Source organism: Haemaphysalis longicornis, unplaced genomic scaffold (assembly GCF_048455015.1).
Source record: "Haemaphysalis longicornis isolate Haplotype H1 unplaced genomic scaffold, Haemaphysalis longicornis Haplotype H1 scaffold_12, whole genome shotgun sequence".
In the NCBI taxonomy this organism is placed as follows: domain Eukaryota; kingdom Metazoa; phylum Arthropoda; class Arachnida; order Ixodida; family Ixodidae; genus Haemaphysalis; species Haemaphysalis longicornis.
In genome coordinates, this window is record NW_027526225.1 from 78,610,268 (window position 1) to 78,626,616 (window position 16,349).

The following is a 16,349-nucleotide window of genomic DNA, read 5'->3' on the forward strand; positions in this document are numbered from 1 at the left end:
CAAACGCGGCAGTCCGGGATTCATTCAAGACACCCTTCAAGCCCCCCTCAGAGGTGTTGATCAAGCAGCTCACACCATCGATCTAGCTTGCTCGGCTGAGAAAACTTCATTGCTCCTTGCGCCCTCCCGTCATAGAAAACCACCTCGAGTTGTCCTTCATCATTACGACAACACCATCCACCCACAAAAAACTTTGAAAGTTATTGGCCTTCACATGCAATCTGATGGAGGAGGAGCTTCGGCCGTGCAACACATCCTCTGTCAGGCCGAACCCATCCTTAACATGATGCGCCGTGTCACTACATGCTCCAGGGGACTCAAAGAACAAGACCTTCTTCAACTCCGCCATGCTGTTATCATCTCCCGCATTCGTTATCAAGCGCCGTACGCCGTCCTAACTCGCACCTTGGAAGGGAAGCTTGGCCCTATTATCCGCAAAGCTACAAAATTATCTCTGGGTCTTCCGATTACCACTAGCACCACCCGACTTGCGCAACTTGGTGTTCTCCCGACGGTTTCCGATATATTTGACATTCATAGCAGCCACCAACGACAACGCCTCTCCGAAACTGCAACAGGCCTTCATATCTTACGCACATTAGGATAACCGTCCCTTCCTTCCCGGCTTCAAACGACTCCTTTAGACAACAAAATACTCCAACATATGACCGTAGCACCAATTCCCCGCCACATGGACAAGGAACGCAATCCCACTTGAACGCCACCTTATTCGTGCCGCTTACTACACCAAGAAAATAAACCTTGATACCGATATCCGCCACGTATTCAGATATGCGGCATTTGAAGATAACTTCGGTGCGGTCGCCTTCATTACTTCAGTCGGTACTCACTACTCCATCACTCGACGCTGCACCTCCCCAGAAGAAGCCGAACTTCCCGCCACCACTTTTGCTACTGCTGACACTCATCCCCCGTCTGCACGACCAACGTCTACACCGATTCCAAGTCAGCATGTTACTCGCTTTCCCCTCCTCACTGTCCCTCTTCAACAATGTTAAAGGGCCTTTTCACGTGCACTGGATCTCTGGTCACGCAGGCGTTGCAGGGAACGAACGCGTTCATCAGCTTGCCCGCGAAGCTCTCCTCCGGGCCCTGTCGACGCTCGCGACACAAATACTTGTCCTCCCCTCCCCTCCCCACCTTAGCAGACCTTCTAAGCATACGCCGCACGTTCCCTCCTCTCCATTCCGGGCTTACCCGTCGCGAGCAAGTAGTCATTCGGCAGGCGCAAACATATACACTGCACACACCCACTCGGCTCCATCTGTTCCAACGCATGCCGGAAACCCCTGTCCCACACTGTCCGCACTGCCTTATTCCCGCTACCCAGGACCACATTCTGTGGGAGTGTCCCTACAACCCTACCCAACCACACAATTACACCGGAGAGTGGCTGGCTGTTGCGGCGAGTCTCCAAGAGCAACGGGAACTGGCGGCCCACATCATCAGGGCCCACAGCGGCTGCCTGGACCGAGGCGGCTGATTCGCCCCACCGTCACATGAACAATAAAGTTTCTATCTATCTATCGGCCAGTGTAGCTTACGCTACAAAAGAAACGAACCATGCTATACGATGACCGATTTATTTACCATATGCACAGTGTGAAAATAAGGGAGGCCACGCCAGCTGCGCACCCTACAAAGCACCGTCTTCCCCGAGGGTTTGCCCCGCATAGCTAAGGTACATCAAGCGCCTAAAAAAAACGCTGCCCGTGGGTGGAATCGAACCTGGGTCATTCGCGTTATAAATCCAACGTCTCTGCGATCACGCGATTCGGACTTCTCTTTCCTTAATGCATTGAAAATGTAGGCCCACTCACGATCACAGCAATGCAGCCAGCTCACGAAAAATAGACTTAGCTGGACTGGGGAGTTCCCCATGCCGGTTAGTCATGCAGAACTGCCACAAGCTGTGCCAGCCTGGCACTACAAAAACGTCATAAGGTACCCGAGTAACATTACGAAAAGGCAGGAACCGAATGTTGCGCGCAGTAATTTCAATTTCCTTTTTGAGAGTCCGCTGCAAAACGTCCCGGAAGAACACTGCGGCACGAGACAACGCAAAACAATTATCAATTGTCGCTGGTTCATTGCATAGGCGACAATTGTCGGACCAAGGAATAGACATTCCCTTTTCGCGCAGCCATGTCTTAACTGGGAGCGTGGAAGAATGAAGCTTGAAGAAAAACGTTTTTGCATTTGACGGAACTGGCATACTCATTACACGCTTTAAAACATTGCGTCTATGGTGGCCTAAGTAAAGCTGTCGATAAATAGGCACAGGGAATATACTTTCAATTAGAGTGCTCGACATAGTTTTCCTTGGCATACTGAACAGATATTCCAAGGAATAACGCACGGTAAGAAAGTTTAAGGTGGAAGAGGATGAGGAAATACTTTTATTGAGATTTCTGAACGGCCCAGAGGGCAGCCCAGGGGAGTGGTTCCTTCTTCACTGGAGCCCATATAGAGTCCGCGCCGCCTGTACTCTGTCCACCAGCTGAATATGTGTAGGCAGAGAGGGGCTGAACAGCTGCATCCCCACTGCTCTTGTTCGGTAGTTGGCGGAAAGAGAGGAGGGTGCTCAGGGCGAAAGTCGCACACCCCGATTATGTGGCAGAGTGTTCCTATTTTGAGTGAAATTTACATTCAGTGTCGTAGCCATTCGGGTGCATTAATTGAATACGCATCGGGTGTGGGAAGGAGCCGGATTGTATGAGCCGTAGGGTAGTTTGCTGTTCCCTTGAAAGATCACGGTGGGGCGGGTGTACGGCCTGTCTCTGAAGGCGATAATGTTGGGATATGTCCCTGACCGTGACAAGCGGGTGACTGCCCTCGTGCAGCTACGTAGCCGGGGGCGTAAAAGCGCAGGCTTGTTGGTAGGCGTATTCGTTGCCCTCCATGGAAGCGTGAGCGGGCGTCCAGATGAGCTGAATGGAACTGGCTTGGGAGTATTGAACACACGAAGTGCAGCTCGGGACCCCCACCCCGACTGGTAATTCCGGTAGGTTTGTTGGGAATCGGTGACTACCTTCCGAACCCCTAGTTGAGTGTAAGTGAAAGGATTGCACAACCTCGTCGAGAAATCCCCATGGGGGCTTTGTTTTAACTTCACCCGTTCTTTTAAACAGAAAAAAAAGGCAAATGGAAACTTATGCGCTGCTGAAGTACAGTCAGAAAATGTGAGTGATCAATCAATTTGTAGAGGAAAAAACGAGACGCAAGTTGGTGTACAAACAAATACATGAGCCCCAAACCCCCAGCTTGTAAAAGAAGATCAACCATTTTGTAGAAGAAAAAACGAGACGCAAGTTGGTGTACAAATAAATGCATGAGCACAAAACCCCCAGCCTTTAAAAGAATATCAACCAGTTTGTAGAAGAAAAAACGAGACGCAAGGTGGTGTACAAACAAATGCATGAGCCCCAAACCCCCAGCTTGTTAAAGAAGATCAACCATTTTGTAGAAGAAAAAACGAGACGCAAGTTGGTGTACAAACAAATGCATGAGCACAAAACCCCCAGCCTTTAAAAAAAGATCAACCATTTTGTAGAAGAAAAAACGAGACGCAAGTTGGTGTACAAACAAATGCATGAGCACAAAACCCCCAGCCTTTAAAAGAATATCAACCAGTTTGTAGAAGAAAAAACGAGACGCAAGGTGGTGTACAAACAAATGCATGAAAATCAACCAATTTGTAGAAGAAAAAACTAGACGCACGTTGGTGTACAAACAAATGCGTAAGACCAAAACCCCCAGCCTTTAAAAGATCAACCAATTTGCAGAAAAAAAAAACAGACGCAAGTTAGTGTACAAACAATGGCATGAGCCCAAAACCTTTATACATGAGCGCAAAACCTTAATTCATGAGCCCAGCCTTTCAAAGAAGAAACAAGTTGCCCCTGCACATGAGCTTCCATTGAGAACTTCACACAAATGTAGCAAAAACTAAATGTGGAGCCTGAACTTTTGATCGCGCAAAGAGAAGCACCTGAGGCGCATGAAGGAGCTTTGTAGCAAGAAAGGCATTACACACTTGTGCACGTGCAAACATAGTGACGTCTTCCGCCACCTGCTGCTCTACCTGGAGGCCGCCGGATTCAACAAGCGCCTGTAGACGGCAGTCTGCTGTGCGCGCCATTGCTGCTGCTTCGCTTAGCTTTACGTATAGGCTCCACGCTTTTCTTTTTCTAGCTTACCTATCTCTTTTATCACCCCCGTTCTCCTCTCTAATCTTTCATCCCCCCTCCTCCCCCTCCCCCCGGACTAGGTTGTATGCAGGTGAGCCCCCAGATGGGCTCAATAATATCCCCAGTGCACTTCCTTTCTTTTCACCCGAATCACGACCTCTCTCTCTCTCTCTCTCTCTCTCTCTCTCTCTCTCTCTCTCTCTCTCTCTCTCTCTCTCTCTAAAGAGAGAGATCGCACCCTTTCCGTGCCTTCTATGCGCACTTATTTGTGTGAGTGCTGACGACTAATGAGGCTCTGTGTTCCATATTTGATGCAAAGATACGCCTAGTTACGGAAGAGGGGCACTATCCCAAATAATGTTAGCGCATATAGATGGTTTCGTTCGAATCCCTTGGTTTTTTACATGTTAACGTCCGTTCCAGACACATCACAGAACGGCTTAGTAACTGTAAGGGCTTCCTGGATACTGTTTTTGTCAGCGCAAAAATACGCTAAAACATCCGCATAAGCAAGTACCTTAACCTCGCATGATTGTAAGCAAAAAGCCCTCACTCGTTGAGTCTGCTGAATGCTAAGACAAAGAGGCTCGAGGTACAGGCGAACAGAAATGGTCAGAGGGGGCAGCCTTCTCTGACAGAAGACTTGATAGAAATCGCTTAGACAGAATACGATTGACGATAAGCTGTGTAGTGCACTGATTATAGCACAGTTTGATGTCTTACACAACACGTCGTCTACGTTGACTGCTGCCGATCAAAAGCCAAAAAAAGTCCATTTTTTGTTTGAATATTTGTTTGAATATTTTTTTGAATACTCCTGCCCCGAATACCGCACGTTTGGTGGGACCCAACTAAACTAGTGACTACAAGTTGACGGTAACTAAATAAAATTTTTGCGGATATTTTGTAGTCAACGTTGCTAGGGGGACGTGGTCGAACCAGTTTGGATTTTGGACTTTGACTATGACTCAGGTTCGCTGCAGAAAGCTTCGCCTTTTAAACATCTTTATCTCGAGAAAAGGGTTTTGATCTCTTGTGACATGTGCACATCCGAGCGAACATTTGTCGAATATCAGGAACACGTCAAAGAAAGACTCCGTTCCCTTGAGGGGACAATCCCGGTTTTGCCTGTGCACACCAACGCCATCTTCTGCTTAGCTTGAAACACTCCTTCCATTTTTTATGCATTTGCTAAAGCAGCGCTGCTGTTCTGCCTAAGAATACTAGGGGTTAAGAACTTGGACATTCGGAGCCTCAGCAATGCCATTTTCTTGTCAACTCCCGTGATTTTGTATTGTAAACTGTACTCCTAGCTCAATTCTGAGTATTCGTTTCGTAATTAAAAGTGCGTTCGTATCCTTTTCGTTGGTTAAGAGGTGGAGCGTGGCATATCAACGTGTTTAGTTAGCGTTCTAGCGTCGTGCTTGCACACTCTTACAACGAAATATCGCCACCTCAAACATTCTGTTCCACACTTCCATTTCAACATGTCGGAGTGGAAGCATGCATGTGGGCCGAAGGAAACGTGTGAAGCCACTACTCTCCGCGAATACGTGGGCCAGTGGGGTGCATGTCTGTGGGAGCCTTCTAGCGCCAAAACAAGCTGCCGCCCGCCGTTACGGATATCAACGCATGGCACCTACCCCCTATGGGGATTGGCTATAACAGCTTAAATCAGGGGTCGGCAACCTTAGCGTCACTAAATAGGCTACGCTTAAGAGTACCGCCACTTCGTGCTCCCGGAAGCGTCTGGGGGCCATTTTGTTTCAGGCTTGCAGTGTTGCCATCACCCCCAACGATCTCTCTGCCGGTTGTGACGGGCAGAGTGCGACCGGCCGCTTTATCGTCCACGCAGCAGAGAGAGAGAGAGAAGAGAGGCGCCCAGAAACAAAATGGCTGCGCCCATATGTAAACAAATATTACGTGGTGCCGACCGACCAATGAAAATCCTGGCGGCACATAACAATGAGAGAAAAGAGCTCCGATACTCTAAAAGCCTTTATTTAGTGACGCTAGGCAACCTGGCGAGCGGGCAAGTATTATACGGCTCTCGGCACGCCGTCATAACCACCTTCCCCTTGCCACTTCCTATCTAGCAGAAGCCTGACATGGCAATGTTAGCCTCAAGTGGTATTAGATACGAAGAAAGATCGCTTGGAGTTGGAATTGCCCCCATCCTTGACACCTAGCAAGATAACGTCTTCACGTCATTTATTTGCACCGCTAAAAGACAAGCACACTCCCCCTACTCGTTCCGATTTGCCGTGCGCCCCTTGCCGCGTCGGCTTCATGCAACTTGGCCGTTCACCTCGAAAGGTTGCGACCACTGGCTTAAATCCTCGCACACCCTACCAGAAAACCTACTCAACTAATTTTGGTGGTTTAACGCGCTGAAGCATCAACTGGGCTGTGAGGCACACTGTAGTGGAGGGCTCCGGATTAATTTTGACCACCTGAACATCTTTAACGCCCGCCGAAATCCGGACACACGGGAATTTGCGCTTAGCGCCTCCATCTGAAAAGCGACCATGGCTGCCGGGATTGAAGGCTCGGCGTTCAGCCCAGCAGCACAGCACCTTAGCCACTGAGCCACCATGGTGGGTCCAGGAAGGCCACCTGCTTGCACTCGTGCTCTGTTGCAGCGTGCCAAGCAGTACGGTGAAGCGCTATTTTTATTTATAGCAAGTGATGAATGCTCAACTGAAATTCTAGCCTGTTCGTCTACGCGTCTTACACAGAAATCGTGTTCGCTGCAAACAAGATAGATGAGATGCAGACTCAAAAGCACGAAAACATATCCTGGATAGGAGTGCCGCTATTCCTCCAGCATCAGAACAATATTCCGTAGCACAAAGTTATCAGTGAGTTTACTCAATGTGTCAGCGCGTTGTCTTTAACGTTTACCGACAACCTTTGTGGTGTGTCACAGCTCATAAAGTGGCTGAAAAATCGGCCAGAGGTACCAAGGCGTCTCAAGAACGACAAAAAAGGCCGTTGGATGAGGCGGCGCGATCATTGGTGAGGGAGTGCGAGGCTGGATCTTTCTTGAAGCATTGTTTCTTTCCCATTTTAAAAGAAACAAGTAAGCATGCCAAATATAACAGCGTTTCCTAAGCACCCATGCTCTGTAATAACTATGCACGTCAGGATAATAAAATGGCAACAGTTGTTACAATTTCACATGAAAAGCGTATTCATTTGTGTCTTAACCTGTGACATTGTTTGCGGAAGAATTCTATATTCGAAGTTCTGAGTAGTAACGGACACCTCCCTTTTCTCTCTTTTCTTAGAACATCTGTTCAAATTGTGGCTCAAAAATCCCCAACACACAACTCTGTCAATGCACTTCTCATGGGAGAGCGGAGACGTTGATTTTTTTGTAAGTTCCACAAGCTGTTTCATCTAGGTGTATGATTCTACACCGTCTGTAATGACCGGTAACTGTAGCTATCGTTGTATACACGTGTGCTGCACTAACTGCTTTTAGTTATCAATGAAATAGGTGCTGTGCCCCCCCCCCCCCCCGCCCCCACAGTAATGTAAAACTGGCGCTGTGGGTAATGTGAGAAATAAAATAAATAAATAAATAAATATTGCCGAATGGCTCTACGATTGCGGATCCAGTCATATAACATACAGAGTTGGCCATATAACAGAATTGCGCGTTCACGTTTTTTTTTTTTGTTTCTTTTTTAAAACGGAAAGATAAATAGGTACCGATATAGGGAACCTTCAAGCGATGTTTTGGACCCGAGAAATTAACGTAGCTTCAAAGCAAAGCTGCACGCTTGTCTGATAACGAACGACAGGCAAAACTTCTCATGCGACCTGCCCAATGATGACTTCATGTCAGTCGATAATACAACCTCACGTAATAGGTCTAGTAAACACTAAAGCAGAGATAATTGGCTTTCGGTGTCAGACAGCAATAACGAAAAGTTTTTTTTTTTTTGTTTTTTTTTTAACACTCGGGGTCAAGCGTTCCTGGGCGCACGAACGCTGTGCCCGCAAGCAGTGTCAACGAGCGCCGAACACCCGGAGGATGTTTCCAATAAACTTCAGGATTTATCATTTCAAAATGCCTCCTGACACCTGTTCCCACACAGAGTACTGAAAAAGTAATGAATGAATCAATACTTTGTGGTTTTTCCTATACTATCAGCTTCTTATATAGCCTAAGAAGCCGTTACGCACTGAGGCCTACGAGGCTGTGAAAACCTTACTTTCAGTACCGTTGGTCAGCACTCCAGTGTATTTTCGCCTTATAACAGCACCTTCTTCGGGGTAGCTCGTTTAAGGCCATATTTTAAGGGCACGAATATTGAGAACATTGATCACCGACACTTTAAAACGCAGCGCTCATTTTTCTATATTTATTTACTCATGTTTCTTCCTCAAATGTCCGTACAGCTCTAAAAATAAACTAAAATGGTACAGCATTTGGCTAGGCAATTGCATTGAGCGTGTGTCACGTCTCCTCTTATTCGTGTAGTACAAGCAGATTCCATATCGGATCAGGTAGTTAACCAACCAGAGACTCACTGCTGCAAAGACATTACGCTATTAGTTGACGCGGTAGGTAAGAAATGTGGCACCACCGAGAGACGGCAGACAAAGGAGTCGACGGCACAAATAGATAAGAAGAAAACTGAGTTGAAGAGAAATGAGGCGAACTAGAGACTGGATGGGAGTCGAGCCCAGGGCCTCAGAAATGAGGGAGGGGCGTGCATGCAGCACCAACGTTACCCTGTCCCCAAGGGTTCTAGCTGAGTAAAAAAGTGGGCATATTCATTGCGTTGTGCCCTTCGACTTAGCAACGTCTTTTAGGAACATGTAGTGGGGGCCTAGACGAGCGATTTCAACATGCTAATTACACGAGGATTATAATTAGGGGAGCAGTTAATTAACAACCCCAGTAATGTTTATAAAGACTTTCGTGGTCTACCTAAACCCAAAAATATTGATCCGTCCGTCCGTCCGTCCGTCCGTCCGTCCGTCCGTCTGTCTGTCTGTCTGTCTGTCTGTCTGTCTGTCTGTCTGTCTGTCTGTCTGTCTGTCTGTCTGTCTGTCTGTCTGTCCGTCCGTCCGTCCGTCCGTCTGTCCGTCCGTCCGTCTGTCTCTCTGTCTCTGTCTGTCTGTCCTACTCTGTTCTTCGGCCGTGTGTTTTTGTTGCGCTTCAAATCATGGCATCGATTGAGCCAACCGGCCAATACCTAACAGCATTCTGAAACCAGCACTTTATTCAGGCAAAACTTTTCCGAACCGCGTAATCTGGACGCACACTTCTTACTTGTCAACATTGTTGAGCAAAAAGAAAACATGACGCAAATTTTAGGCAAAACACCATAACACAGCTGGTACTCGCAGTATTCCCTTAATTGAAAAGAAATGTGGGCTTAACTTGTGATTGCAAATAAAATATACGCGTTGAAAACAATGCTTCGAACCTAAAATACAAAAATCGCTCGTGCGCCAGCTTAGCCCTAGTGGCGGCATTCCAACAGACCCACAGTAACGAAAGGTTCCCGTAGATGGAGCTCGGGCAGTGGAAAGCGGGAGAATTGAATCCATTTGGGCGAACCTCCACAGTGCTTATCGATAGGAGGAGGGATACTGATTGTCGCCATACTGCCTCTCCCCCCCCCCGCCTCAGCAATCCATCGCAACCCGCTCCCCTCACCCTTTCCAGGGCTCCCCAATCCTCATTCCGCTTAGTCCGGAGAACCGCGGCAGTCAACTTTTTGCCGACGTGACCGTTTCATTGCTCACGCAATATATTAACGTGCACCGCGAAGTGTAGCCGATGGTCGGCTGAAGTGCGTTGGTAAAATTGGGCGTTTTTTGCTTAAATATATCTATCCCAACCATGAGGCAGAGGTAGTTAGAAGGATAAGAATGGGGAGTGCATTGGGCAGGCATTCGCAAATAATGAATGGCAGCCTACCATTGTCCCTGAAGAACAAACTGTATGACAGCTGCATCTTACCGGTACTCACTTGCGGGGCAGAAACTTGGAGGCTCACTAAGAGGGTTCAACTTAAATTTAGGACGACTCTGCGAGCAATAGAACTGAAGATGATAGGTGTAACATTAAGGGACAAGAAGAGAGCGGAGTGGGTCAGGGAACACACTCGTGTTAAGGACATATTAGTAGAAATTGAGAAGAAGAAATGGGTGTGGGCAGGGCATGTAATGCGGAGGAAATATAACCGTTGGTCATTCAGGGTAACCGAGTGGATTCCTAGAGAAGGCAAGCGTGACAGGGGACGGCAGAAAATTAGGCGGGCAGATGAGATCAAGAAATTTGCGGGATAAATTGGTCACAGTTAGCACAGGACCGGGATAATTGGAGATCTGTGAAAGAGGCCTTTGCCCTGCAGTGGACGTAGATAGCCTGCTGCTGTTGCTGCTATGATTATGATGATGGTGATGGTGGTGATGATGATGGTGGTGGCGATGGTGATGATGATGATGGTGGTGATGACGAGTATTATGATGATGATGATTATGATGATGATGATCTTTTACCACACAACTTTTCCCCGTCCTCATTGTTTTGCAGGGGACGCACCTTCACGTGAAGGGTTTGACATTTCCTGTAGGAACGTACGTAGTACACACCTCCGAGTACGATGGACAAGGAGAGTAAGTGGGACGCAGTGCGTTCACTGCAATTTGACTTGTGTTCGGTAATTATGGTTGAACGGAAAGGCAGAAATGTGAGAAGCGTAACGGTAAACCTTGAGAAAAGCATTTGAAAGACTGTTTCAAGGGCGCTTTTAAATGCAGAGCATTTCAGTAACTCACGATGTCACCCGCGTTGACGTCCGTAGTCCGCACCGCACCCCTTTCTACTATATAAAAAAAAACTCTCCGGCGCCCGGTTTCGATCCCTCGACCCTGCCGGCGGAACGCAATGTACATGGTGCTCTACCCACTGCGCCATAAAGCCGACACAGAATGGGACGCTACGAACGCGCCTTATATCGTTGACTCATTCAAATTACTGCTGGCGAGCGCTCTCTCGTCAGCAGTTGCCAAAAGTGCAACAACATTAACGTAACGCAAACTACTTAACGTCGTGCGCCCCCGGAAATGCTCTGCATTTGATCATGCCCCTCGCGAGGGGGATGTTTCACTGCGTCTTCTCGCGGTCGCGGGACCCGTGGTGCCATCTGGCGGAGGCGCGGCACAACTCGTAGCACTTTCTTTGCAAAAGCGCCTCGAAAGCGCGGCAAATATGAAATAGGGATGACGCGCTTTTTTTTTGGCCTAGTGCAATGCAAAATTCACATTTCTGTTTCTGCAAAGCGCGTAGCTGTGTCCTCGAGACAAGGCAAGTGCAAGTATCGCTGCCCGGATGAAAAAGATGGTCATTGCACGCAAGAAGGAGAGAGAGAACTTGGTTGATGTAAAGACCTACGCGTAGGTCGCCATTATGGTCCTGTCTGATCGGGTCTGCGTGCGCGTAAATGGCCACCCTCGTGATACCGTAGTCACAGTGGTATATGAGGCGTTTTTTTTTTTTTTCCTGTTGAGCCAAATCCACCCACGAAAATGAGGAAACAGCGAAACTTTGTTACGGGGCCTAAATGCAACGCTGTCAAAGGTTTTTTGTGATGTGCTTTACACGTCAGCCAGGGAAAGTACCTTGACACAAGTAATTAAAAATTGCTTTGTTAGCAATTTCTAGTCATAACTTTATTTGGTGATTTACTAATATCCTAAATGGTTACTTCTTCCCGCCTGACAGCTCTAACTGTCAGGCGGGAACTCGGAAGGGGGCTGCCATGTTGTTGATATGACGTCAATCCAAAATCACATTCCCATCGGGAAAATAGACTTGCCTCATTTAGATCCGCGCCAAAACAGAATCGGGCTCATTGTCGAAACGCAAAGCGTTCTAAGTACACGTTTGCAGGGCGTTATCCGGCCTTTTTTGTTAAAATTTTTAGGGGGAAGTTGCCGCGTTTTTTTTTTTATCACTACAGTTTTAGATGATTTAGTTTCGGTTTCTTGATTTGGCGCATTTCGAGAAAAAAAACTCCTCATATACTCCCGCGCTGTCATATACTCCCACTGCGCCGCAGGAACCAGCCGAATCCCTGCAGTAAAGAGTTATACAGGGTGTTTCAGGAAAGACTTTAGGTAACTTTCAAAAATATACTTTCCGGGGTAAAATTGTTTTTCTTGCGCGACGTGATCTGTGGCGGACGCAATAAAACGAGTTTCAATTGGTATTTAGGGCAACAGTTAAAGGGGTTCTGAAAGGCGTTTAGAGCAGACTAAATGAAACAAGAGCAGTGTTAAATTGGGTGGACAACGTCATCTTTTCCAAGTATAACTTTTTTTATTTGCAGCGTAAAGCTCACACTTTCGTTGCAAAGTTTGTTGCCGCGTTCGCACCCTTTCCCGCGTGTCTTTCAGCACCACCATTGCGACGCATGTACGTCATTGATTCTCCCATGTGCGTCACAAAGCAGAAATCCTGCAATTGGATGCCTTTTTCCCGCACTTCCGTCGAAAAGAAGCGTCGTCTGCTCAGCGTCTACGGGTCGCTGCGGCCCATTCGGTAAATTCGCGTTTCCTACAGCACGCTTAACGCTATCGTGTCCGTCGATATTTATCTTTTTTTGTGTCTTTTTTACCGTATTACCACGCTTCTCGTTAAGGAGAATTGGCTAGGCCGACACGAGGGCGACAAGACGGCGACGCCGACTTCGGAGTTGGCAGACCGCCTCGTCACACGTCGCCGACGGTGATACGAACACGTCGGCCGATCGAAAGTCCGCGTGGTGTGACTGGCTCGCTGACCGAAGGCGCCGGCAAGACCAATCGGCTTAGCGGTCATCGGTAATCGATCGAGAGGTGAAAACTGCGCCCCGACAACATTCGTGCCGTAATGAATGCTGCTCTGTTTGGTTAGTTCCTAGAGTGTAGTAAACACTGTAAGGCACATGAAGCCCACACAAACAATACAACTCAACACTATAGCGCTGATGCAATCCGTATTTCGGCTTACAACGCTTCGGCCGTTCACTTTGGCAACAATTCGTTTCCCGGAGTTGCACACTGCATATTCGTGTGCGACCAGCAACGCTTGTAAGCTCAGGGGTGCAATTCCAGAGGGCCTGAGATGGAGCTGAACGCGGGAAACACGAGCTCTAGCGACGCCCACGTAACGTAATATTAATATTTCGAGGCGGGTTTCAAGCGCTTTAAAAATGCAATTCATGCTATTTGCTGATCATTGCGGTGACGTAACCGGTCCTGGGCAGCGCGTTCCAAGGAGGCGCAACTACGGCGTGGCGTATTTTTAGGGGCGAAGCTCCTTAAGTCATGGGTCTGTCCATCCCTTGTGTCTCGTGGTACGTGACCGCCGCATGCTTTCGGAGATGTCGCAAAGTGGGCCGCGTTGCACGCGCAAGAACCGGCTGCAACCGGCAGCGCAAACTCGGCACCGGGAGCGCGAGCTTGTCTGTGTTCGCCAACGGAGGCGCGAGCGCACGTGCACTGCGAGGGGGAGATCACGCAAGAGATCACGCCACGAACGCAGGCAGTCGTTCTCGGAGATCGAACGAGACGCAAGGACCTTTGCTCGTTTCCTCTCGTCTTGTTCGGGCACAAGTTCGCCCTAAATAAAAGTTCTTTCTTTACCGTTGTGTCCCATCCTACGTGACAAATTGTGGTGGAGGTGCGGGGTAGTCCTCGATGGCGCGGGGTCTTTCACCAGGTCTGGGCCTGGGAGCATTGACTCCGAAAATAAAAGTTGATTTGTACAATGTACGCACACAGTCTTACGTCTTTCTTAATGATGTAATGGGCGAACTTTCACGGGAGAGTTACGATTACCGATGATCTCCCCCTCTCGAGCTTCGCCCAACTTATCATCATTCATTCCGTGGATATGGCGCGATTTTTTTTTACTGCGTTCTCTTGCTCCGCTGTTGCCTGGTGGCTACTGGGGGCGAGCAAATCCAACTTATTTTACTTTATCGCGCTTTTTTTTTATTAATCTGTATTTCACTAGAACGTTCATTTATTTCTCATTTTAGGCACTCTGATGAGCTTTTTGTTCCAAATTTGCCGTCCTAAGAAGCAGTTTCTGCCCATTTCTGCCGTCGATGGCAGACAATGCAATCACGTGACGGGCAAAAAAAAAGAAAGTGGGTGACGAAAACGCCAGACATTCCAAGTAATTGCTGCCCGGTGTTATCGAAACCCTCCTTCCGCTTTCAGATACGAAATTCCCTAAGCGCACTTAAGTCTTCTTACGTGATTTGAAGGCGAAAACTTGGCGATACTTAATAACAACACATAATTGTACCTGCGATAATTCTTAACTGATATATTTCACCTGCATGTTTTTCCGCGCTTTCATTTCTTTGTCTTGGCATTACTTCGACCGGCTCCTTTTCTGTAGAACATGCGGATGCCATGTCCGGTGAACCACCTAAAAAAAGGCGAAAAAAAATGCCTGCAGTAATCCTACTGCACACACACCGGCTAACTGTCGACTGGGGGCGGTCGCTGGTTCGGTCGCTACCAACACTTTCGTGGATGGTGTCCTTCGCGTAAAACCGCAGCGCACACAACACTTGCCCTCTGCAGTGATGAAGCGAAAGCCGCCTCAAACTCATCGCAAAGGGGGTCGTGCGCCAGATGGCTGCACAGCCAATGCATAGTACAGTGGGGTCCACTGCTAAAGGGAAACGGCGAGCGCGTGTCCGCTGCGCTCCGCGTAGCGCCGGCGCCGAGAAGTGGCGAGAATCGGAGACAGCCGGCACATGCGCACTGACCGCTTCAGGCGTGAGAAGCCGCTCTGTCGTCTGCTTCGGCGCTTCGCCTGGCCGCTAAGTACGAAATTCCTCAGCTATCGCAAGCTGAGCGGCGCGGCGGAGTGGCGTAGCAGACGACAGAGCGGCTTCTCACGCCTGAAGCGGTCAGTGCGCATGTGCCGGCTGTCTCCGATTCTCGCCACTTCTCGGCGCCGGCGCTACGCGGAGCGCAGCGGACACGCGCTCGCCGTTTCCCTTTAACAGTGGACCCCACTGTACATCCGAGAGACAAAAGAGGGCTTGAAATTCCTCCTCCGCTAAAGAAAAAACTCTTTCGGGATAGGTATATGCTTGCTACGGCGACAATGAACAATGAACCACGCCGCAGCAGCCGCCAACACGAGCGTCACGAGTTCAACTCGGCCATGCAATATCTATCCAGAGTTTCCTCCGAGTTCTCGTGTCAATCACACACACCCAGCCCATTCGTGGGCGCGGCGTAGCGACCGAAGCCCCACCCAACCATGGCCGCCATGGCGTCCACTTCGTCGGTTGTGTGGCGCCGCAGCCACGAAGTCACTTGCATTTGATGCTCTGGTAACAAAGCGTAGCAGAAAAAACGAACGAACGAACTCGCCAGGCCACCATCAGTCAAATGCTGCCACAGCCGGGGGGTTCGGTCCGAACGATGAGTTCGCTCTAGTCAGAACGATAGGAGCGGCCAAGACGGCAAGATTTTCCCACGGCAGCCGTATTCATACACAGCAAAAACACAATCAACGACGGATGAAACACCTTCAACGTCTCAAACGCACTCGTAAAATGTTGAAACACGCTCATGACACGCTAAATTAGGGCAATGTCTGATACAAAGCCCGCCGCCCGCACGTAAACAAAGCCGGTCACGTTTGACAGGCGGGAGAAGGTCCCGTTCCTTTCGCCACAGCGAACTGCTTCGCTTACTTGGTTTAGCCTTGCGCTGAGCTGCACTGGAGCCACCCTCAAACCACGTAGCAAACACATTTCAGCGGAAGAGCAGAACACTGATAAAATCGGAGGCGCCGTGCGCCGCTTTTAGAGGGCGGAGTTTTACAAGAAGGCTGAAGCCAGGCCGGATTTTTAAAAGAAATAGCTGGATTATCTACTTTACGCAACTGAGTGCATATTGCAACTGGATTCTAGGTGGCCCTGCACGCGGATGTTCGCACAAGTCGTCCTTTTCAACGTGAGCGGCCTCAACCGGGTTCGCTGGTAACGCTCAGCTTGCTCCGCGTGATTGCGCCGGTGTCGCCTGAGGTTTATCGAATGATCGTTAACTCGAGAGGCTAGAAACTCGGAAGCGAGCTATCTCGGGCCTTCT

At 48.8% G+C, this 16,349-nt stretch overlaps 1 protein-coding gene across 1 annotated transcript in view; it reads left to right on the forward strand.

The window, feature by feature from the left end:
- Positions 1-16,349, forward strand: part of LOC144161687 (uncharacterized) — a 49,416-nt gene that overhangs the window by 15,255 nt on the left and 17,812 nt on the right. The window contains exons 5-6 of the mRNA XM_077692312.1: positions 7,502-7,590; positions 10,774-10,856. Of these exons, the coding sequence (XP_077548438.1) occupies positions 7,502-7,590; positions 10,774-10,856 (172 nt within the window). The remainder of the gene's footprint in view (positions 1-7,501; positions 7,591-10,773; positions 10,857-16,349) is intronic.